The sequence below is a fragment of the Garra rufa genome, chromosome 5 (genome assembly GCF_049309525.1).
Source record: "Garra rufa chromosome 5, GarRuf1.0, whole genome shotgun sequence".
In the NCBI taxonomy this organism is placed as follows: Eukaryota; Metazoa; Chordata; class Actinopteri; order Cypriniformes; family Cyprinidae; genus Garra; species Garra rufa.
The window spans coordinates 51,652,012-51,676,167 of NC_133365.1; the positions used below are offsets into that span (position 1 = coordinate 51,652,012).

At 32.9% G+C, this 24,156-nt stretch overlaps 1 protein-coding gene across 3 annotated transcripts in view; it reads left to right on the top strand.

Moving 5' to 3' along the window:
* The window catches only part of tnca (tenascin Ca), a 96,281-nt gene that overhangs the window by 13,882 nt on the left and 58,243 nt on the right, over window positions 1-24,156 (top strand). For all 3 annotated transcript variants that reach the window (XM_073840770.1, XM_073840772.1, XM_073840771.1), the window contains one exon: window positions 21,514-22,060. In XM_073840770.1, the coding sequence (XP_073696871.1) occupies window positions 21,586-22,060 (475 nt within the window). In that variant the 5' untranslated portion in view covers window positions 21,514-21,585. The remainder of the gene's footprint in view (window positions 1-21,513; window positions 22,061-24,156) is intronic.

Below are 24,156 nucleotides of genomic sequence, written 5' to 3' on the forward strand. Positions count from 1 at the left end.
TGAGTTCATAAGTATGCTGCTTTTTGATGTCAACTTTCTCAGATGTTTCTCCTAAAAAATTCAGTGTTTTCATGAAGTTCACAGTGTGAGACATTAAGATCTCTTCTGAAACTACAGGAGATGCATGTGAATAGGTTATATTTGTCAGGAGGCTCCTTTGGCTCTACTTTTAATCTCATTGCTGTCTCGGAGAAACAATTGAGACATTGGAGATTTAATTTCTTTGCATATGAATTGGAACCTAGAGGAAAATTGTATGTCTCAAAGGTTCAGTTGAAGACATTCAGTTGAGTTCTTAGTTATTTGAGGTGTCAACCTTGTCTTAGATGTTTCTTATAAAAATGTATTATATTTCTCAGGAGGCTCCTTTGGCTCTCCTTTTGATCTCATTGCTGTCTCTGAGAAACAATTGAGACATTGGAGATTTAATTTCTTTTTTTAATTTTTTGTTTTCATATGTATTGGAGCTAGAGGAAAACTAATTCTCAAAGGTTCAGTTGAAGAGTTTCAGTCGAGTTCTTGGTTATTTAAAGTATAAACTTTGTCTCAGATGTTTCTCATAAAAATGAGTCAACTGTTGCTCATATGTGACCCTGGACCACAAAACCAGTCTTAAGTCGCTGGGGTATATTTGTAGCAATAGCCAAAAATACATTGCATGGGTCAAAATTATTGATTTTTCTTTTATGCCAAAAATCATTAGGAAATTAAGTAAAGATCATATTCCATGAAGATTTTCTGTAAAATTCCTACTATAAATATCAAACTGTAATTTTTGATTAGTAATATGCATTGTTAAGAACTTAATTTGGACAACTTTAAAGGTGATTTTCTCAGTATTTTGATTTTTTTGCATCCTCAGATTCCAGATTTTCAAATAGATGTATCTCGGCCAAATATTGTCCTATCCTAACAAATCACATATCAACATTTATTGAGCTTTCATATGATGTATGCATCTCAGTTTTGTAAAATTTAACCTTATGACTGGTTTTGTGGTCCAGGGTCACATATATAGATGAACTCTGTCGTTTGATCACAGACTTTGATACTTTGGCAAGTCTGATCACAGTCTGAGACATTAAGATCTCTTCTGAAACTAAAGGAGATGCATGTGAAATGAATTGGTCATATTTTTCAGGATGCTCCTTTGGCACTCCTTTTGATCCCATCGCTGTCTCTTAGAAACAGTTGAGACTGATGACATTTCAATTGTTTTCATATGTTTTAGAACCTAGAGGAAAACTGTCAGGGTTTGGGTAGAGCGGGAGTTCTCAACTCTGGCCCTCGAGGTCCATTTTCCTGCAGAGTTTAGCTCCAACCCTAATCAAACACACCTGAACAAGCTAATCAAGCTCTTCATCATTACTAGAAAGTTACAGGCAGGTGAGTTTGATCAAGGTTGGAGGTAAACTCTGCAGGAAAGCGGACCTCGAGGGCCAGAGTTGAGAACCTCTGGGGTAGAGGAATGAGGCGAGGACTCAATAATGCAGAAGCAGTGGGCTTTATTAGCAAAATAAAAACAAAACCAACATAAACTACCCCGTGGGGGAAAACAGGTCAGCAACAACACAGGCAAGGCTTGACAAGGCAGGGCAATACAGGAAACCATGAGGGTAGATTCGATGACGAACTTGGCCGGGATTGAAAACACAAGGAGAATAAGTAGGGAGAAAATTAGGCAGGTAACAAGGGAAACACAGGTGGGGCAAATTAACCAATAATCAGGAAACAAGATGGGTGGGGTCAAGACAATAGACGTGAGAGCACATGGCACAAGAAACCAATCAAGACAAAAGCCATGTGCTCACACAAAACAAAAACACAAGCACATGGCCAGCAATACAAAAAATCACAAGCCATGGGCTTGAACAAACAAGACACGAACACATACTCATAAGCTGCACAAGCCACGTGCCACAACACAAGAAAACAAGAAAATACAAAAGACAAATCCACATGACAGGAGAGCGTACATCTCGAGCGAACTCGAGACCGCACGCTCCCGCAACAAGACAGATCATGGAGTGTAAGTGTTCGAACCCCGACACGAAACTGAAACTCAACAAGACTTGAGTGCCGGGATCCGAACACCACACTCCAACAAGAAACAAGGCACGCAAACAACAACAAAAAAAACAAGACATAACGGTAGTGTCAGGGCTCTGTCACAAAACCACAAGAAAACTAGACCGAAGTGACAGAACCCTGACAAAAACTCTATTTCTCAAAAGTTTAGGTGAAGACAATCAGTCAAGTTCTTGGATATTTGAAGTATCAACCTTTCTCATTAAAATTGGTCAACTGTTATAGATGAACTTTGTCTTTTGATTGCAGACCTTGGTTTCTTAGCAAGTTTGATCACAGTCTGAGACTTTAAGATCTCTTCTAAAACTATAGGAGATGCATGTGAAATAAATGTATTAGCTATTTAGAATATTTCATATTAGAATATTTAGAATATTTCAACAATAAATATGGGCTGTATATGTGTACTGTCTGTACATACAAAGGTTAAATGGGTTTTGAACATTGTTTCAAGTTGAAGTGTATATGTGATATCAAAGCATCGTCTTCATGCAGTGAGCATGTACGTGTGTTTTCATGTAAGGGACTCTGACAGACTGATGAAAGGCTGAAACTGTGCGCTTGTCTTTGATGTCACCTGGCAAAAGGCATGTGTCCATTTATCAGTCTGTGCATGTCTATATGACATGAGTGAACATCATGAAAATGTCATCGTCCTGTGGAAAGGAGAGAATGATCTGTGGGCAGCAGCTGCTCTATGTGTGTATGTATTTAAGGGAAAGACTCCAGGCATTGTGGTTTCTGAGGTTCAGGTGCATAAACAGACCATTACTATTTAATGTTTGGCTCTTGCGTTAGCAAATCATTATTATTATTATAGCTCTCACTCACTGATTTTATTTTAACTCTCTGTTAAACTGTCGGGTACATATCGACCTGCGCTGTTTGTTATGGACATGAGTGATTCTTCAAACTGTGTGGTCTGTTGATTAGAGGTTTTCTAAGTGAATTTTGCTCAACAGACATTAAAATTGGTCCATAACCTAGTGGCCTGTCTAAACAGAAAGCATTTTGAAGAAATAGTTCACCCAAAAAAAATTCAATTTGATGGCAATGCAGTCACCTTCAGCCCATCCAAGATGTATATGAGTTTGTTTCTTTGTCAGAACAGATTTGGAGAAATTCAGCATTTCCTCATTTGGATCCTCACCAATGGATCCTCTGTAGTGAATGGGTGCCATCAGAATGAGAGTCCAAACAGCTGATAAAAACATCACAATAATTCACAAGTAATCCACACCACTCCAGTCCATTTTGTGAAGCCAAAAGCATCCCTTCTGGCCAAAATATCCAGTCCATAATCCTTAATAACACTTCCTCCAGTGGAAAAAGTCCATCCCCGGTTGTCCATCACATCAAACTCCACCAACTGTTTTGTTTTGTAAACGGTGCTTGATCTGTGCATATTTCTCTCCTAATCCAGACTAGATTACTTTTTCACTGGAGAAATCAATATTATAGACAGAACTTTCATTTTAGTTTGCATTGTTGAGTTTTATCTATGTAGTGTTTCAAATTGGTCTTGTTTCCAGCCAAAATATCTAAAAATTCTTAAATCAAGAAGGATTTTCTAGATGAAAAACGAGTCAAAATCAAGTGAGTTTTTGCTTAAAACAAGCAAAATAATCTGCCAATTGGGTAAGCAAAAAAATCTTATTTCGAACAGAAAACAAGACACTGGCAGATTATTTTGCTTGTTTCAAGCAAAAACGCTCTTAATTTTGACTTGTTTTTCTGAAAACAAGACAATTTTTACTCATCCAGAAAATCCTTCTTGATTTAAGATGTTAGATTTTTTTGTCTTGTTTCCAGCCAAAATATCAAAGTAAGACATTTTTTGCAGTGTGTTGTCTAACACATCAACATTCACCAACTGTTTTACCTTGTAAATGGTGCTTGATCTCTGCATATTTCTCTCCTGATTCAGACTAGATGACTTTTTCATTGGAGAAATCAATATCATAGACAGAGGACTCTCATTTTAGTTTGCATTGTTGAGTTTTATCTATGTAGAGTGTTTCAAATTAACCACACTGCAAAAAGTTATTTTCTGACTTAGATTTTTTGTCTTGTTTTCAGCCAAAATATCTAAAATTCTTAAATGAAGAATGATTTTCTAGACAAGTAAAAATAGTCTTGTTTTCAGAAAAAAAAAACAAGTCAAAATTAAGTGAGTTTTTGCTTAGAGCCAATAAGTTAAGCAAAAAAAAATCTTATTTAAAACAGAAAACAAGAATATTTTTCTTATCCACTGGCAGATTATTTAGCTTGTTTCAAGCAAAAACACACTTTATTTTGACTAAAAACAAGACAATACTTTTTACTCATCTAGAAATCCTACTTGATTTAAGAATTTTTAGATATTTTGGCTGGAAGCAAGACAATGATCTAAGTAAGAAAAGCATTTTTTGCAGTGTACTTATAGGGTTTAAAATGTAGTTTTTGGAAAGAAGCTTTTGTCATTGATAAAACACATGCTTTTATATAAGGAAAATGTGCAGCATTTTTGGAAAGTGGAAAGTAGGGAATTTTTTGATGGGACTCAATAGCCCCACAAATGAAAGCACATGCTGTTTTGAGCCCAGTGGGCTGTTTGAGGTGAGCGTTTGAGGTTTAAGACCTGAGGATAGAGTCAAGCCCTCTTCTCCATCCAGCTGAAATGAAAGGGCATAAATTGTCGGAGGTCAGCGGCAGACGGGGGTTTATGGTGCCTCTGCTATGTGCGGTTCCTCCTGTCATACTGTGGAAGGAATGATGGGAACAGAGAGAAAGAGAGAGTGGAAGGTGTCTGGGTCTGTCAGGACAGCTGGAGTGAGAACGACCCACAGCCTCAGGGCTTCACTTAAGGAAGAGCAAAAGAACATTGTAGTGAGTGTGAAATTTGAGGTTTTATTTCGGATGGACCAGTCTGCCGTTGATGCAAAAATGGGCAACTAATTTATTCCACATTGTGTTTGAATAGATTTTCAGAGTGTGAAAAATGAAGAGAAATTGTGAGGTTTGGAAAAAAAGAATGAATGATGTGTGATATTATAGTATTTATTCATACACAATTGAGGTCAAAAGTTTACATCCCTCTTTCAGAAGCTGCAAAATAAGTGGGATCATACAAAATGCATGTTATTGTTTATTTGGTACCCCAATGACCCTGTTCAAAAGTTTACACCCCCTTGATTCTAAATACTGTGTTGTTACCTAAATGTTCATCAGCTGTGCTTTTTTGTTTAGTGATAGTTGTTCATGAGTCCCTTGTTTGTCCTGAACAGATAAACTGCCTGCTGTTTAAAAATCCTTCAGGTCCCACATATTTTTGGTTTTCCAGCATTTTTGTGTATCTGAACCCTTTGCAACAATGACTATGATTTTGAGATTCATCTTTTCACACTGAGGACAACTGAGGGACTCATATGCAACTATTACAGAAGGTTCAAACACTCACTGATGCTTCAGAAGAAAAAACAATGCTTTAAGAGCTGGGGGGTAAAAACTTTTGAACAGAATGTAGATCTGTAAATTTTTCTTAGTTTGCCTAAATGTCATATTTTATCATTTAGTACTGCCCTTCAGAGGCTACAGAAGATAGTTACATGTTTCCCAGAGGACAAAATAAGTTAAATTTACCCTGAACTTCAAATTCTAAAGTTTTCACTCCCCGGTTCTTAATGCAAAATTTTTCCTTCTGGAGCGTCAGTGAGTGTTTGAACCTTCTGTAATAGTTGCATATGAGTCCCTCAGTTGTCCTCAGTGTGAAAAGATGGATCTCAAAATCATACAGTCGTTGTTTGAAAGGGTTCAAATAAACAAAAATGCTGGAAAACCAAAGAGTTTCTGGGACCTGAAGGATTTTTCTGAAGAACAGCAGGCAGTCTAACTGTTCAGGACAAACAAGGGACTTATGAACCACTATCACTAAAATACAATAAAAACAGCTGTGGATCATTCAGGTAACAACACAGTATTAAGAATCAAGGGGATGTAAACTTTTGAATGGGGTATTTTTTTGATAAATTCAACTATTATTTTCTCTTGTGAACTATATGTAATCATCTTTTATGTGAAATATTGTATTCAGGCCAGTACTAAATAAACAATAACACGCATTTTGTATGATCCCTCTTATTTTGGTCAAATAATTACCATTTTGAAGATTCTGAAAGGGGGATGTAAACTTTTGACCTCAACTGTACAGTTTGTTAGATTTTTCATCTAATATTTATATTTTATTTCACTCACTGAAAATTGATAATACATTGATTATTAATAATTTTAGTTATACCTAAAATGCTCATGACAGGATTATTATAGTTAACTAAAACCTAAATGAAAACTATAAAAATCATTAAAAAAAAACATTTTTTGTTTGTTATTGCCTTGTTTTCAAGGCAGCTCAGCTTTCTCATTTGAATTTATTTTACATGACATATAATTTATTTTATATTTTACCCTTACAAAAACTGAAATAATTAAAAATAACTTAAAAAAATACAATAAAACTAAAGACTAAAACATGTACTAAAAATTAAAGTGAAAATGGAAAACATTATTCAAAATAGGAACAAAAACTATAATAGTATTTTAAATTAATGCTATCCTAGAATATCACTTACTGCATACTGCCAAAGCAAAGATGTTTTAACTTTGTCAATTTAATCAAATAATGAGTCATGATACAAACATTATAAATTGTATTGATAATGTAGCTCATTGGTTAGATATTGCATTGTTTGATACAGTATTCTGTACAATGTGCTCTGGTTGTATACTGCGCATTTCATGTTATGTTATGGTTACATCATGCATTGCGTACTTTCCACGCTATATACACTGCATACTGCTAAAACAATGTGAGAAGTACACTATTCTGAACATTGAAGATGTCAGCAATTCTCTGAAATTTGATGTTTGCTTGAAAGCTAAAGAAATCTAAACCACGTCCAAGTGCAACTTTTCATTCCAGCCAAGTACATTCAGGTGTTGCTGAATAAAAAGTCAACAGTGATCTGGACCGAACAGCTGCACTGCAAACCAGTTATTCTGTGTGTTCCCATGAGTAATCTTTGATATAAGCGCCTTCTTCCAATAAATCTCAGGGAGTCTAGACAGACAGGTCTGGGTTGCATATGGACCCGTAGTGCAGATGGCCTGGTGCTGATGGATCACTTCCAGGCTCTTTTTTTTTTTTTTTTTTTGAGTGAGAATCAGTCATTCGCTTTGGTAAGCGGCCACTGAAGACGAGAAAATTCATGTCTGGTGTATCCGTTTCACCGTCAAACTTCTCACTTACTTAAGGGAAAGTGTCACATAGGGGCATTGCTCTGATGGTATCCTCATCACCGAAAACATTCTGGAAGTATTCAGCAGGTCAGTGAAATTGGAGATTTCTGGAGGTTGCCTTAATGAGGAAAGCATTGATTCACAGAACAATGAAGTATCTTTCCATCCAGAATTATTTAGATATAACAAAGCTTGCAACAATATCACAGTATCAGTTCTGTAATAAGCAATGTTCTTTACTATCAATATTATTATTAGATTTATATATTGGTTTAGAATTTGGTGCTTTTCATTGAAATGCAACTGGTTTTTGCTGGTCGGCTTTATGGCTTCGAACAGGTTCTCTGTGTGCAAAATGCATTAAAGTGTAACTGCATTTTGTCATGCATTTCGTGTCACATAATGCATTCAGTTCATGAAATTGGTTACACTTGGTTGCCCATACAAAACAGCTCTGCAGCAACCTTTCATAAAGCAATGAAGCAATGCAAATTCATCATTATATGTGACCCTGGACCACAAAACCAGTCTTAAGTCGCTGGGGTATATTTGTAGCAATAGCCAAAAATACATTGCATGGGTCAAAATTTTAGATTTTTCTTTTATGCCAAAAATCATTAGGAAATTAAGTAAAGATCATGTTCCATGAAGATTTTTTGTAAAATTCCTACTGTAAATATATCAAAATGTAATTTTTGATTTGTAATATGCATTGTTAAGAACCTAATTTGGACAACTTTAAAGGTGATTTTCTCAGTATTTAGATTTTTTTGCACCCTCAGATTCCTGATTTTCAAATAGATGTATCTCGGTCAAATATTGTCCTATCCTAACAAACCATACATCAGTAGAAAGCTTATTTTTTGAGCTTTCATATGATGTATACATCTCATTTTTGTAAAAATTTTTTGTCCACAAAAATTGTGGTCCAGGGTCACATATATACTACTGGGTCAAAGATGTTAAGATGTCCACGTCAAAAGACATTTACAAAAGTGATTTTATGTCCATAGAAAGCATTTAATCTAAGTAAAGTGTCTACTTTATAGACAATAGAGAATAAAATGTTAAGATTTGTTTGAAATAATGTTACATTGTCATTTAATGTAACATAATATTTATGCAAAAATTCTGACTTGTACATATTAAAATATATAAGAATAATAAAGCATATTAGATTTTATTCGTACTGACAAATAGGCAAAACCTAGGATAGTGGCAAATTTTAAAAATGTAGAATTACAACTAATATTTGGGGTGAAAGTAATTTGTCTTTTAATATGTCACAAATAGATTTTTCTTGTAAATATGCCTGACAATACGGTTACACTGAATTACATTTTAGTGAGTGTCTTCTGTAAATTAGGGAAAAATGTATGATATTTATATTTTGCTAAGAAACACAAAAACAAAAATGCAATTAAATTAAACAGAAAACTTTTTTTTATATATTTTTGCGGAAAAAACAACAACAATTTAAAGCGGTATTGCACTTATTGTTTTTATGCTTAAACCCTTTTTCGTCTTTGACCCTACTTATACATTTCTAAACTTTAAATATTTTGCCTGTACTTTTGGCCAGTGACAAAAAGTCAGTATTTTTAAATGATACATTTAAATAATCTTTTTATTTGTGTTTATTATATCACTTGCAATTCTTAATGGCATTCACTCTTAAAGGAGTAGTTCACTTTCAGAACAAGAATTTACAGATAATGTCACCCCCTTGTCATCCAAGATGTTCATGTCTTTCTTTCTTCAGTCGTAAAGAAGTAATATTTTTTGAGGAAAACATTTCAGGATTTCTCTCCATATAGTGGACTTCTATGGTGCCCCCGAGTTTGAACTTCCAAAATGCAGCTTCAAAGGGCTCTGAACGATCACAGCCGAGGAAAGAAGGGTCTTATCTAGCAAAACGATCGGTTATTTACAAAAAAAATTACAATTTATATACTTTTTAACCTCAAATGCTTGTCTTGTCTAGCTCTGTGTGTACTCTGTGTAGAGATTAAAAGGTATATAAATTGTAAATGTTTTTAGAAAACAACCGATCGTTTCGCTAGATAAGACCTTTCTTCCTCAGCTGGGATCATTTAGAGCCCTTTGAAGCTGCATTTAAACTGCATTTTGGAAGTTTAAACTCAGGGGCACCATAGAAGTCCATTATATGGAGAGAAATCCTGAAATGTTTTCCTCAAAAGACATTTCTTTATGAATGAAGAAAGAAAGATATGAACATCAGCGGGTGAGTATATCATCTGTACATTTTTGTTCTGAAAGTGAACTACTCCTTAAAGTATTATTTATTTATTTATTTATTTTAATTCACTCAAAATGAAAAGTTGGCACACTTCTAATCCTCTCTTTTCATTTTTAAATTTGTTTCAATTTATTCATTTTTTTTTTCTTAATTTTTTTCCTTTTTTTGCTTTAGATCAACATTAGTAATTATTCATTTTGGCTGGTGTGGTTCATGGCTTAGAACCGCCCATGCATTCATTTCATCTATCCATTCCAGAAGTCAGAATTGAAAACTACTTTTGGAATCAAGGCTGTATAAAACAATTAATTAATAGTTACATTTTCGCACACTATTTAGAAACTATTGTCTCATGAATATTAAAAAGCCAGGTTGAACGATCCCCTACTCTAATGATTTAAACTTTAGGACTATGAGTTGTTTTTATTGCAGCTAATATAATAAAACCATGATGTTAATCACAACATACTTTAAGGCTACTTCTTTAGAAAGTTTTATTACCCAGAAAAATACCAAATCTATTTCTCTCAGCACGGAAAACAGCATATGGCATTGGGCTCGGTGTAGACATCAATCAAAGTCTTGTAATCGCCCACTGGCAGTGGACTAAACATGTTAGAGTGTTCACATATACAGCATACAGTGTGCTCCGTACTTCATCTGGAGTGTGGATTGATACTTCCTGCCATAGGGTTGCAGTGGTTTTTAGCTATAGACTTTGTATACCACTGAATTGTATGTTTGTTAGGGGTGGATTCTGTTGAACGCTGAACGTTTGATGGCCGGAGCTTTTCTAGTCTAAACGCGTATGACACACACATGCACATAGTCTTTGCTGTGGACCAGGCAAAACAGATGGCAGAAACAGAGGCCAACATTCCTAGTCCCTGTTTCCAGGTGGGAAAGTTCCCTTTCTGTTGCCAGTACAGGAAAAACTAATGAAGATACAGTAATTCTGGATTATAACTTAAAGAAAGTACAGATTTGTATTCCAGGTGGAGGATTTCCTTTTAGAATTTTCTTAAATACATAGAGTATTTATTTCCCAATGTCTTTACAATACAAATTGCTTAAAGTCTTGTAGGCTGTAATTAAGAACATATGTATTTGCTCATATTATTATATATGGAAGATATATCTACCACATGAGAAAATAAATCATGCTTTGGAGAACCATTATGCCCTAGAAGTCATAAGAAAATAATAAGATAAAAAGTTAAAAATATGACATTGTAAGTCATAGGTATGAGATAAAAAAGCTTGAATTATGACATAAAACACCTGTGATACAAAGTTGTGTTCATAATTGAGATAAAATTGAGACACTTTTCATCTCATAAGTATGACATTAAAAAGTCTATATTATGAGAAAAAAAACAAAATGATGCTAAGTCATGATTATGAGATAAAGTCTAAATTATGAGATGTCTAAATTATGTCAGTCAAAATTCTGAGATAATAAATCATAATTCTGAGATAAAAAGTCTAAATTATGATGAACTCAATATGATAAGTCTAAATTATGTCAGTCAAAATTATGAGACTAAATCATAATTTAAGATAAAAGTCAAAGTTAAGATAAGTCATAATTATGAGAGAAAGGCTAAATTGACAAAACTCAAGATGAAAAGTTAATTATGTCAGTCAAAATTCTGAGATAAAAAGTTCTAATTTTAATAAACTCATAATTATGAGATAAAAAGTTCTAATTTTAATAAAAAAAATTATAATGTCTGTTATGTCAGTCAAAATTCTGAGACTAAATAATAATTTAAGATAAAAGTGAAAAGTTGAGAAGTCATAATTATGAGATAAAGTCTAAATTGATAAAATTCTAGATGAAAAGTTAATTATGTCAGTCAAAATTCTGAGATAAAAAGTTCTAATTTTAATAAAAAATAATTGTCTAAGTTATGTCAGTCAAAATTCTGAGACTAAATCATAATTTAAGATAAAAGTCAAAGTTAAGATAAGTCATAATTATGAGATAGAAAGTCTAAATTGACAAAACTCGAGATGTAAAGTCTTAATTATGATAAACTCATAATTATGAAATAAAGTTTTAATATTGATAAACGCATAATTAAGCTGTCTAATTTATGAAATTCCGAGGTACTAAGTCATAATTATGAGATACAAAGTCTAATAATTATGATAAACTCATAATTATGATAAGTCTAAATTGTCAATCAAAATTCTGAGACAAAAAAGTCAATTATAAAAGTAAATTATAATAAACTCATAATTATGAGATAAAAAGTTCTAATTTTAATAAAAAATAATTATAATGTCTAAGTTACGTCAGTCAAAATTCTGAGACTAAATCAAAATTTAAGATAAAAGTCAAAGTTGAGAAGTCATAATTATGAGATAGAAAGTCTAAATTGATAAAATTCGTGATGAAAAGTCTTAATTATGTCAGTCAAAATTCTGAGTTAAAAGGTCTAAATTATAATACAGACTCATAATTATGAGAAAAAAATGTCTGAATTTTGATAAACTCATAATTATGAGATTAAAAAGTTATAATTTTAATAAAAACTCATAATAATGTTTAAAATGTCAGTCCAAATTCTGAGGTACTAAGTCATAATTATAAGATAAAAAGTCCAAATTATGATAAACTCATAATTATGAGATAAAGTTACAATTTTAATAAAAACATATAATTATGTCTAAATGATGTCAGTCAAAATTCTGAGATACTAAATCATAATTAAAGATAAAAAGTCAAAGTTGAGGTAAGTCTTAATTATGAGATAAAAAGTTTAAATTTGAAAAAATACTCACAATTATAAATCTAAATCATGTCAGTCAAAAATCTAATAAGTAATAATTATGAGATATAAAGTCTAAATTATGCTAAACATAATTATGAAATAAAGTTTTAATATTGATAAACTCATAATTATGATGTCTAATTTATGACATTCTGAGGTATTAAGTCATAATTATGAGATGAAAAAAATTGTCTAATTTATGTCAGTCAAAATTCTGAGATACTAAGTCATAATTATGAGATAAAAAAATTAAAAAGGTAAGATAAAAAGGTGAGACAATTATGAGGCAAAAAGTCTATGCCATAATTATTAGATGAAAAATCTAAATTATGAAATAAAACTTATTGTGGCAAAGTCAAAATGATGTCATTTAAAATTCTGAGATACTGAGTCAAAGGTATCAGATAAAAAGTCATTAATACTTAAGTCATAATTATAAGATGAAAAGTCCAAATTATGATAAACTCATAATTATGAGATAAAGTTACAATTTTAATAAAAACTTATAATTATGTCTAAATGATGTCAGTCAAAATTCTGAGATACTAAATCATAATTATAAGATGAAAAGTCCAAATTATGATACACTCATAATTATGAGATTAAAAAGTTATAATTTTAATAAAAACTTATAATTATGTCTAAATGATGTCAGTCAAAATTCTGAGATACTAAATCATAATTAAAGATAAAAAGTCAAAGTTGAGGTAAGTCTTAATTATGAGATAAAAAGTTTCAATTTGAAAAAAACCTCACAATTATAAATCTAAATCATGTCAGTCAAAAATCTAATAATAATTATGAGATATAAAGTCTAAATTATGCTAAACATAATTATGAAATAAAGTTTTAATATTGATAAACTCATAATTTTGTCTAATTTATGTCATAAGTCATTAAGTCATAATTATGAGATAAAAAAAATTAAAAAGGTAAGATAAAAAGGTGAGACAATTATGAGGCAAAAGGTCTATGCCATAATTATTAGATAAAAAAATCTAAATTATGAAATAAAACTTATTGTGGCTAAGTCAAAATTATGTCATTTAAAAGTCTCTAAATTATGAGTCCAAAAAGTCCAAATTATAAAATGAAAGTCTAAATTATGAGATAAAAATTCATATGACCAAAGTCAACATTGAGAATGAGGCTTTATTGATGGTAATGCAGATCATCTACAGCCTAACAGACATCATAGCACACAAACAAATGCAAATGAGCAGTGAAAAATGGCCAGATTAGCATTAGCCACACAAGGTATTTTCCAGAAACTTTCTCCAGATGTAGGAGGAAAGCCTGTGAAATTCAATCTCAGGTTTATATGTTCACATCCTGGTGTTTTAAAACAATGTGGGAGGAACTGTAATAGATCTAACCTGAATTCATGTTCCTGAGCCTACTGTAGTGACCCAAACGCTGGCCTCTTTTTCTACTTTATTGTGCGCATGCTGAGAATACGATGTCATAAACTTGCCTGTTAAGGTGTAGATCCTTTGCATTAGTCTCAAGCTTCATTTTGAACTGATCTTTAAGAGCTGTGGGGTCACAGGGTCAAACCTTGTTAGGGTTTTAAGGAATGGAAAAAACCTGGGGGTGCAGAACAGACACTTCAAAGTGTGAGGATGAGATGATGTTGTGGTTTAAAGTCTTGACTGGGAACACAAAGGTCAAAGGTTAGAAGACCTATAAACTGGACGGTTGTAAACTGATGCATAGCTTTTAACACTACACTCTTAAAAATAGAGAAGGTTCTTCACAACGATTCCATAGAAGAACCATTTTTGGTTTCACAAAGAACCATTCAGTCAAAGGTTCTTTAAAGAACCATCTTTTTATAATCTGAAGGTTCTTCAGATGTTAAAAGTTCTTTATGGAACCATTTAGACGAAAAAGGTTCTTCTATGGCATCGTAAAGCACCTTTATTTTTAAGAGTGTAGGCTGCTCTAAGCATGCAATTAGTAGATTGCAATTTGCCATTTTGTTTTCTTTTTAAAAACCAAGCCAAATAAGCTATTTAGCATAATTTTAAGCAGTTTTAGCATGCCATGCTCAATGCATAAATTTACTGATGGTTAATCTAACTAGTTGGTCTCTTACAGTATGCTTTTTTTTGTATTTTCTTATAGTACACTCTTAAAAATAAAGGTGCTTCACGATGCCATAGAATAACCTTTTTTGTCTAAACGGTTCCATAAAGAACCTTTAACATCTGAAGAACCTTTCTGTTTCACAAAAGGTTCTTTGTGGCAAAAGAAGGTTCTTCAGATTATAAAAAGGTAAGGAAAGGATAGCTCTTTAAAGAACCTTTGACTGAATGGTTCTTTGTGGAACCTAAAATGGTTCTTCTATGGCATTGCTGTGAAGAACCTTTTAAAGCACCTTTATTTTTAAGAGTGTAGTGTCCATTTTACAGAAAAAAAAAACTTTATTGGTATACATTTATATGTATATTTTATAAGAATATAAGAAAACTTTTTTTTTTTCCTAATCAAACCTTTTTTATCGTCATATTTGTGTTAAACTGTAAATGCTTTTCATTGCATTTTAATGTCTGGTTTTACTTTCTGTCTGGTCTTGAATACTTTTAATGCATTTTAAAGCTTGTCATTGCAAGAATGTGATGACTATGCATATCAAATACCAGATCGCATGCTTTTTATTCGAGCATTTTTATGAAGCTGGCAAAGCATTTGAAGAAAAAAACTAAAAAAGCTTCGAAAACGTCACATGAAAAGGATTCATAAATGGATAGGTTGAATAATCTCATGCTATCCACTGAAACTTCTGTTTTCCATTTGCAGTATGTGATGTTAAAATGCTTGCACATGTCTATGTGTCTCATATAAGAAGAACTTTTTCTTCAGTGGCAAATCAGCATATTAGAATGATGAAGACTGGAGTAATAATGCTGAAAATTCAGATTTGCATCACAGGAATAAATTGCATTCTAAAATATATTACAATAGACAAAAGTTTTTTTATTTTAAATAACATTAATTATCTTAGTCTAGTCTTAAATGAAACTGACAAAGACTTTCCGTTTCTAGTTTCACATTATTGTCTACTGTAAAAATAATAAAAAATTAAGGCATGCAACAAAATCCTTCCCCTACTGTTCCATGTTTCCATGTGATTTAGTCCACTGCCTTGTTAACTAGTGATGTGTTGCTTTCATTAATGACTGCCTTCAATAAAAATGTTTTACATGCTGTTATAATCTCAAAGGGAAATGTTTTGAGAGGAATAAAAGTGAAAAATTAGGCTATTTGGCTGACTGTTAGGTGTTTTAGGTTATTAGTCCAGCGTCATTCCGACTGACTTAATGATTAGAAACATCATTTCAGGGTGTTAATAATTACTACTTATTATAGATTCCAACCAACAGTTTTTAAATCATCTATCTTTTATGAGAAGCATATAAAATGGGTATTTGACCATTAAAATGAACCATTGACCATTACAGAGTCAGTAAATGACAATATCCTCCAACTCAGATTCTCATTCAGTCTGCATTTAGGCTTTAGACTATGGGCATATGTGGGCACAACTTACTCACATACTACAATAATGGCATGTCCTTGGCGAAATTATTCATACCCCTGGCAAATTCTGACTTAAAGTTACTTTTATTTGACCAGCAAGTTTTTTGTTTTTTTTTGACCGGAAATGACACAGGCTTCTCCCAACTTTTTCTCCCTCCACAGATTCTCAGTTGGATTTCAGTCAGGGCTGGGCCACTGCAAAATGTTGATGTTTTGTCTGCTAACCATTTCTTCACCACTTTTGCTGTGTGTTTTGGGTCGTTGTCGTGCTGAAATGTCCACTGGTGCCCAAGGCCAAGTTTCTCTGCAGACTGCCTGATGTTGTAGTTGAGAATTTTGATGTATTGCTCCTTTTTCATGGTGCCGTTTACTGTGCTTAGGTTCCCTGGTCCACCAGTTAAAAAAAAAAAAATAAAAAAATAGGTTCCCACCGCCATGTTTGACAGTAGGGATGGTGTTGTTAGGGTTGAAGGCTTTTCCTTTTTTACGCCAAATGAAGGCTACATCATTGTGGCCAAACAATTAAATTTTTGTTTCATCTGACCATAAAACAGAAGACCAGAAGTCTTCTTCTTTGTCCAGATGAGCATTTGCAAAGGCCAAGCGGGCTTTTGTGCTCCTTATCTGGAGAAGTGGTGTCCTCCTTGGTGTCCGTGGAACCCAGCGGTGTGCAGTGTCCGTTAGACTGTCTGCCTTGAGATGTTGCCACCAGCAGAGCCCAGATTCATCAGGATGGCCTTGGTGGTGATCCTTGGATTCTTTTTACCTCTCTCACTATCCCCCTGGCCAGCACAGGTGTCACTTTTGGCTTCTGTCCACGTCCTCTGAGATTTTTCACAGTGCGGAACCTCTTTTTTAATAATACTTTGCACTGTAGCCACTGGAACTTCAAAACATTTAGATATGGTCCTATAGCCCTTTCCTGACTTGTGAGCAGCCACAATGCGCAGCCGCAGTGAGCTCCTTTGTCTTAGCCATGACTGTCCACAAACCAACAGCAGAGAGCTTCTGTTTTTCACCTGTTGAGTTGATTAAAACAGCTGTTCCCAATGAGTCAGGGTAATTGGAATGCTTTAGAACAGCTTGGACTATTTGGAATGGTATAGAACTTTTGGATTTTCCCATAGACTGACAGTTTGCAAAGGGTATGAATAATTTTGGACATGCCACTTTTTGTTCAAATGTAAATAAAAGCTGAGAAATATTTTTTCCCACAATGATGCCTCTTGTACATCGTCTTATCATCTTTTGGGAGAAGCCTGTGTCATTTCTGGTCAAAAAAAAAAAAAACTTGAATAAAAGTAACATGTCAGAATTTGCCAGGGGTATGAATAATTTCGGGCTTGACTGTATTTCCAATTGAACTGTCACCAATTAAATTGCAGTGGTCAAATATAGTCAGTTAAGCTACAAAGTTAACCATAATGCACAATGTTGTACCATGCACCATGTATCATACATTTTAAGGTGCAGCCTGTCATATGGAGTGTTTCACCAGTTACCTCACCTGAATATGTTTGTAGATTTGTGTTAAATATCTTTGATGTGGAAAGCAGTTCTCTTCAGAATGGAAATATATGGATAGACCTTTTTTTATTTGTAAATATCATACTTTTTTGCTTATTTCAGTTTATCACATTAAACTAGCGAGCTTAGCCAGTAATGGCCAGTAGTATTACTGAAAGCATCGTGTAAACATGGCTAAAGACGTGAAAAGCGGAGTCATTTACGCTGGAACCGCTCCCACTGATTCAAACTCGTGACATCGATTATTCAGTTCAAGCGATTCACTAGCAAAAACCAGTTCATTATTTTCGAATTTCGACATCGCTTGTAGTGATTGTAAAAAGCATGAAAAGAGGCTTTTCCAAACTTTGAATCAGTTACCATTGGGTTGCAAAATTATTCATTGTTTCGAAGCGTTCGAATTAGATGGCGAATCGTTTGGTTCAGATCGGGACTTCATAATGCATATCGTAAATCATTTGATTCTGATCGGAGCTTCGGAGCAGGTTTTGTGTTTATCAAAGAATCAAGGAACTATGACAGTTTTCACAAAAATATGAAGCAGCACAACTGTTTTCAGTAACAAATTAGTATATTCAAATTATTTTTTGAAGGATCATGTGACACTGAAGACTGGAGTTATGATGCTGAAAATTCAGCTTTGATGGCAGAAATAAATTACATTTTACAATATATTCGAATAGAAAACCGTTATTTGAAATTGGAATAATATTTCAAAATTACCTTTTTTTCTGTATTTCTCTGACTTGAAATATTGGTAGCACTGCTTAAAGCTTAATAAAGCATAAATGATGCATTAGAACTACTTTTGTAATGCATTACGTATAAGAGCTTTTGAACGGTAGTTGTGTATAAATAATTTCATTTATTATAAATTCAGTTTGATATCTATATTAAAATACTCAACATTTTTGAGTGGTGCCACAAACAAATCAGTGTTTTAAATTAATCCTTTGAATCGGACAGTTTGAACTGATTCTCAAAAATGAATCAAACCTATTGAATCAAACTCTCGAGAAATGATTGACAGGCAGAGAGACTTTCTGATTGGCTAGTTTCCAAACAGCTCCCTTGAGTCTTTAAGTGTGTGAACATATGTGTATGTTTGCATAGTTGTGTCACGGGTGCAGGTGTGATTCTCATGACACCTGCAATATTTCACTGATATCTGACAGGTGGTATGTGTGCTATTCCAAAACGCATTGCTAACGGCACCTATTCTATTATTGTGAATATTCAGTGTTCTACCAACAGGAAAGTGTGTCCATCATTGAAATGAGTAGGTTTTGCCTAGTTACTCTTATTAACATAATTACACTCCCTCGACTCAAAGCATCTCATTACAGGCTGCTCAAATTCTGCCCATGCAACAAAAGCCCTAGGAAAGTCATTTATAAGCTGATCACAAAGACGACCTGTGACTGTCACTAACCTGTCATTATAGTTTTTAAGAGGTATTTCTCTTCTACACAATGCAGTGCATGTCTTTCATGCCCCAACCTGTGGCATAAAGCTTATCATTGAACGGCTGGGCGAAAATAAATGGCTTTTGCAACCCAAGTTTAGAAGTGCCGCTCACGCACGCAGCTGAGACAGGAAGTCCCTGTGGCCGCGGCCGTGTAGGTGTTGATGTCTCTTTTGAATGGCGCTGAGGTCCCGCAGCCGAGTTTTTTCTCTCCGGCATCGCACACGCTCAGACATCTGAGACATGCGGAGGCAACGCGGACATCCAGAACGAGCTTCAGATGAGTGTTCCCACGCTGCGGAGGAGACCGAGACTCTGGCCCCCATCCACCATCCACAAATTACACAGCTCCACGTCCAGATATGAAGTCATCCCGGCTCAAGTGTGCAGACGGGAAAGGCAGATTTTATTAATATGCTCAAAGACAAAAAAAAAAAAAAAAAACGGACTATATTTTTAGGAATCTGGCAATGTGTCTTGGAGAAAGAAAAAAATGACTATGATTCAACAATAAGGATATTGATAGCGATGAGTGATGTAAGATAAAGTGGCTATAAATCTAGTTCAATAACTGGTGCAGATTTTAATCTGGCTTATGTTCACTGCATGCATTTCATATATTAGCTGTCAGTTTTTTTAAACAGAGAAGTCGCTTTAACACTTGCATAATGCATAAACAGGTTGTTGAAAAATTATGAAAAAAAGTTAAAAAAAAATCATATTTTTTTTGTAGAATTTTTTTTACTCTTTTTTTTTTTAGAAATGACTATGATTCAACAGTAAGGATGTCGATAGCAATGAGTGATGTAAGATAAAATGGCTATAAATCTAGTTCAATAACTGGTGCAGATTTTAATCTGGTTTATGTTCAGTGCATGCATTTAATATATTAGCTGTCAGTTTTTTTAAACAGAGAAGTCGCTTTAACACTTGCATAATGCATAAACAGGTTGAAAAACGATGAAAATCCATCTATGGATGTCAAAAAAAAAACGTAATACTTTTTATTTATTTTATTTGATTTATTTTCTGTATTTTTTTTAAAAAAGCTTGACAGCTGTGGCCAATATAAACTGTAGTTGTATAAAATAAAGGAAAAAAAAAAAAAATAAAGTTTTTTTTTAATTTAACTTAATTTAATTTAATATTTAATAAATTTAATATCGTTTTTCAACAACCTAAACAGGTTGTTGAAAAACATTGAAAATTCATTCTGTATTATTTTTAGAGGCTTTGTTATTTTTTTATGTTTAATTCAACTTAATTTAATTTAATTATTTTTTAAATTTTTATTTATTTTATTTTATTTTATTTTTAATTCAACTTAATTTAGTTTATTTTTTTCTTTTGGAAGCTTGACAGCTGTGACCAATATAAACTGTAGTTGTATAAAATAAAGGAATGTGTACTTTTTTTAAGAAATTCTCATTCTCAGGTTGTTGAAAAATGATGAAAATCCATCCATGGATGACAAGATCTTTTTTTTTTAAAAAAAAACTTAAATTTTATATATTTTATTTTGTTTTTAATTTAATGTAACAATTTTTATTTTGTTTTATTTTTATTTATTTATATTTCTAATTTAACGTAATTAAATTTTTTTCTGTATTTTTATTTTTTATTTTTTAGAAGCTTGACAGCTGTGACCAATATAAACTGTAGTTGTATAAAACAAAGAAATTTGAGAAATACTAATTCCCAGGTTGTTGAAAAATTATAAAAATCCATCCATGGATGTGAAGATCTAAAAAAAAAAAACCTTTTGTCATTTTATTTTTTATTTTTTATTTTTTATTTTTAACTTAATTTGATTTAAATTATAATTTTATTTTAAATTTAACTTAATTATTTTTATTTATTTTATTTTTAATTGAATTTTATTTATTTAATTGAATTGTTTTTTCTGTATTTTTTTTTCTTTTTTTTTTGAAGCTTGACAGCTGTGACCTATATAAACTGTAGTTGTATAAAAATAAAAGAATGCATACTTTTTTGGAGAAATTCTTATTCTCAGGTTGTTAAGAAACTATGAAAATCCATCCATGGGTGTGAAGATCTAAAAAAAAAAAAAAAAGTTTGTATAAAATAAAGGAATGTGTACTTCTTTCAGAAATTCTCCATGGACTTTTGCATTCAGCATTAATTTTTGTGTCAGCTATCACTTTAAAGATTAATGGCTGCAATAAAACATCCTTCATTAGGCAGTGCATGAAAGGAAATTATTTTAATTGAATGTTTTTTTTACTGTATTTTGAATGTGTAAGTAAATGTTTATCTGCTTGTTTATTTCTGTGAACATTTCTGTTTATCCTTTTGATGTAATGCATTCCAATCAAGGATATAGTTAACGAAAACGATTTAAAAATTACAAATTATACTGAAATTACAATAAAAACAGAAATCGAAATTATAAACTAATTCAAAATATTAGTAATAACCGTAATTGTTTCTGAATTGGTGTTTTGAAAGGGTTTTCTGAAATGTCTCTGCATTTTCTATTTATTCTTGGAATTACAGTGACACTTTTCTTTCTTTCTTTCTTTCTTATTATATGTTTTGTGTGTTTGCTTTTTCAGAGACGGCAGCTCTTTGTCCAGACTCACCAGGCAGGCCTTCTTGCCAAGACAAGCATCCATTAGTGCAGAAACATGGGTTCAGGAGGCCTGACATTCAGCTGTTTGGTTTTGGCAACCCTGATGACTCTAAATCACGCCGGCCTGGTAAAGAAGATGATCAGACACCGACGGGAAACTCTGACGATTCCCGGCATACACAACGTAACCCTCCCGAGCTCTTCCCAACCAGTCATTTTTAACCACGTCTACAACATCAAGGTTCCCGGTAGCGCTTTATGCTCGGTGGATCTGGACTCTCCTGCCGGCTCGGATCTTGAGCAGAAGGATGCTCCATCTGCCGCAGAAGTAACAGACCACACAGTAGACGGCGGTAATCAGATCATATTCACCCATCGCATTAACATCCCCAAGCAGGCGTGTGGCTGTTCGGACGGACTGCCGGACCTGAAGGAGCTCCTGAATCGGCTGGAGATGTTGGAGGGCGAGGTGTCCACGCTCAGAGAGCAGTGCGCCACAGAAACCACCTGCTGCGGCGCTCAGGCCACAGGTTTGCTTTCCAGACTTCAGTTTCACTTCTTTATGGAAAGTTCACAATATTACAGACTATCACATTTGAATGGTTCTTCAGTGTTAAAATAGGGACAATCAAATGTAAGCACTAAGCAGTTTATATGCTGATTCTTTTAACATATATGAAACACTAAAATCAATCTTTTTGAGCATTATGATCATAATATATAGCAAGAAGTAAGGACAGGTGGTTTTGTTAACCAATGTAAGGCATCCATCCATCCATCCATTGTATAAAATTTAAATGATAAAGAAAAAAAAAGGCTTGTTTAACCTTAGAGACCGAATTTTAGTAATAAAATATGTATGTATTTATTTATTTATTCAACCTCCGAGAAATAATTAATTCCATTCAAGAAAATATTTGTTTAATGTCTAAGAATACATTTAAATCACATAAAAAATGAACCTCAGAGACTTAATTAAATCATAAAGAACATTTATTTATTTCCTCAAAAACTATTAGTATGATCTTAAACCATAAAGAAAAAAATATTCATTTTACCTCTATTATATAATTAATTCAAATTATGAATAACAAATGAAAATAATTCATACAGAAAAAAACTTTTCAACCTTAGAGACAGAATTAAGTAAAATCATAAAGAAAAATATTAAATAAATTTATTTTATATATTTATTTATTTACTTGTTAGTTTAACCTCAGAGACAGAACTTTTAATAGTAATAAAATATTTATTTTCTTACTTTTTTAACCTCAGAGAAATAATTCAAATAATAAAAATATTTGTTAAAATATAAAATAAATTTATTTTATATATTTATTTATTTACTTGTTTGTTAGTTTAATCTCAGAGACAGGACTTTAATAGTAATAAAATATTTGTTGTTAAATATTTAACATTAAATGTTGTTAAATATTGTTTAATGTCTGAAAATGAATTTAAATCCTAAAGAAAAATATGTTTTAACCTCAGAGACTGAATTAATTTAATCGTAAAGAAAATGTATTTATTTAGTTAGTTGGCATGTTTTTTTTTTTTTTTTTTTTAGTTATTTATTTCCTCAAAAAATATTTCTTTAAATCATAAATAAAACATATTTATTTAACCTCAGTGATATATTTAACTCAAATAAACAAGTTTTTGTTTGTTTATCGTCAGAGAGTGAATTTAATTCACAATGTAACACTTCGAACAGCTGGTAGGCCATGACCCCTTTAAAGTCTAATGATGTTTCCATACCTCTTCATTAGCAAATGCCATTCGAATAGCTTGGTAATTGTGATGTTTCCATAATTGTGACCCTGGACCACAAAACCAGTCATAAGTTTGTATATTTGTAGCAGTAGCCAACTTTTATGCCTCAAATCATTAGGATATTAAGTAAAAATCATATTCCATGAAGACATTTTGTACATTTCCTACCCCCAAAAAATTGTATTAGGATTAGTAATATGCATTGCTAAGAACTTAATTTGGACAACTTTAAAGGTGATTTTCTCAATATTTCGATTTTTTTGCACCCTCAGATTCCAGATTTTCAAATCGTTGTATCTCGGCTAAATATTGTCCTATCCTAACAAACCATACATTAATGCAAAGCTTATTCATTCATAGTGTATAAGGATGTGCTCACACTTGTCATGTTTGGTTCAATTAAAGCAAACTCTGCTGCGATTGCCCTGTTAATACGATTCGTTTGAGTTAGTGCTGCCATCTGAACCCTGGTGCGCTTCCAAACCAACTCTGGTGTGGTTTGAATGAAATATGAATGCAACACAGACCAAATACTTCTAAACCAGGGATCCTCAAATCTTACCCTGGAGGTCCAATGCACTGCAGAGTTTAGCTCTAACCCTAATCAAACACACCTGAGAATGCTAATCAAGGTCTTCAGGATCATTAGAGAATCACAGGTAGGTGAGTTTCATCAAGGTTGGAGCTAAACTCTGCAGCGCATTGGACCTCCAGGGTAAGATTTGAGGAACCCTGTTCTAAACTAACCAAGAACAGAAAGTAATGACGAGATGTGATGGTATGCGACATGATTTCACAAAGGGAACAAGCGTTGTATCCAAAACAAAATGATCAGAGGGCAAACATGGAGCAA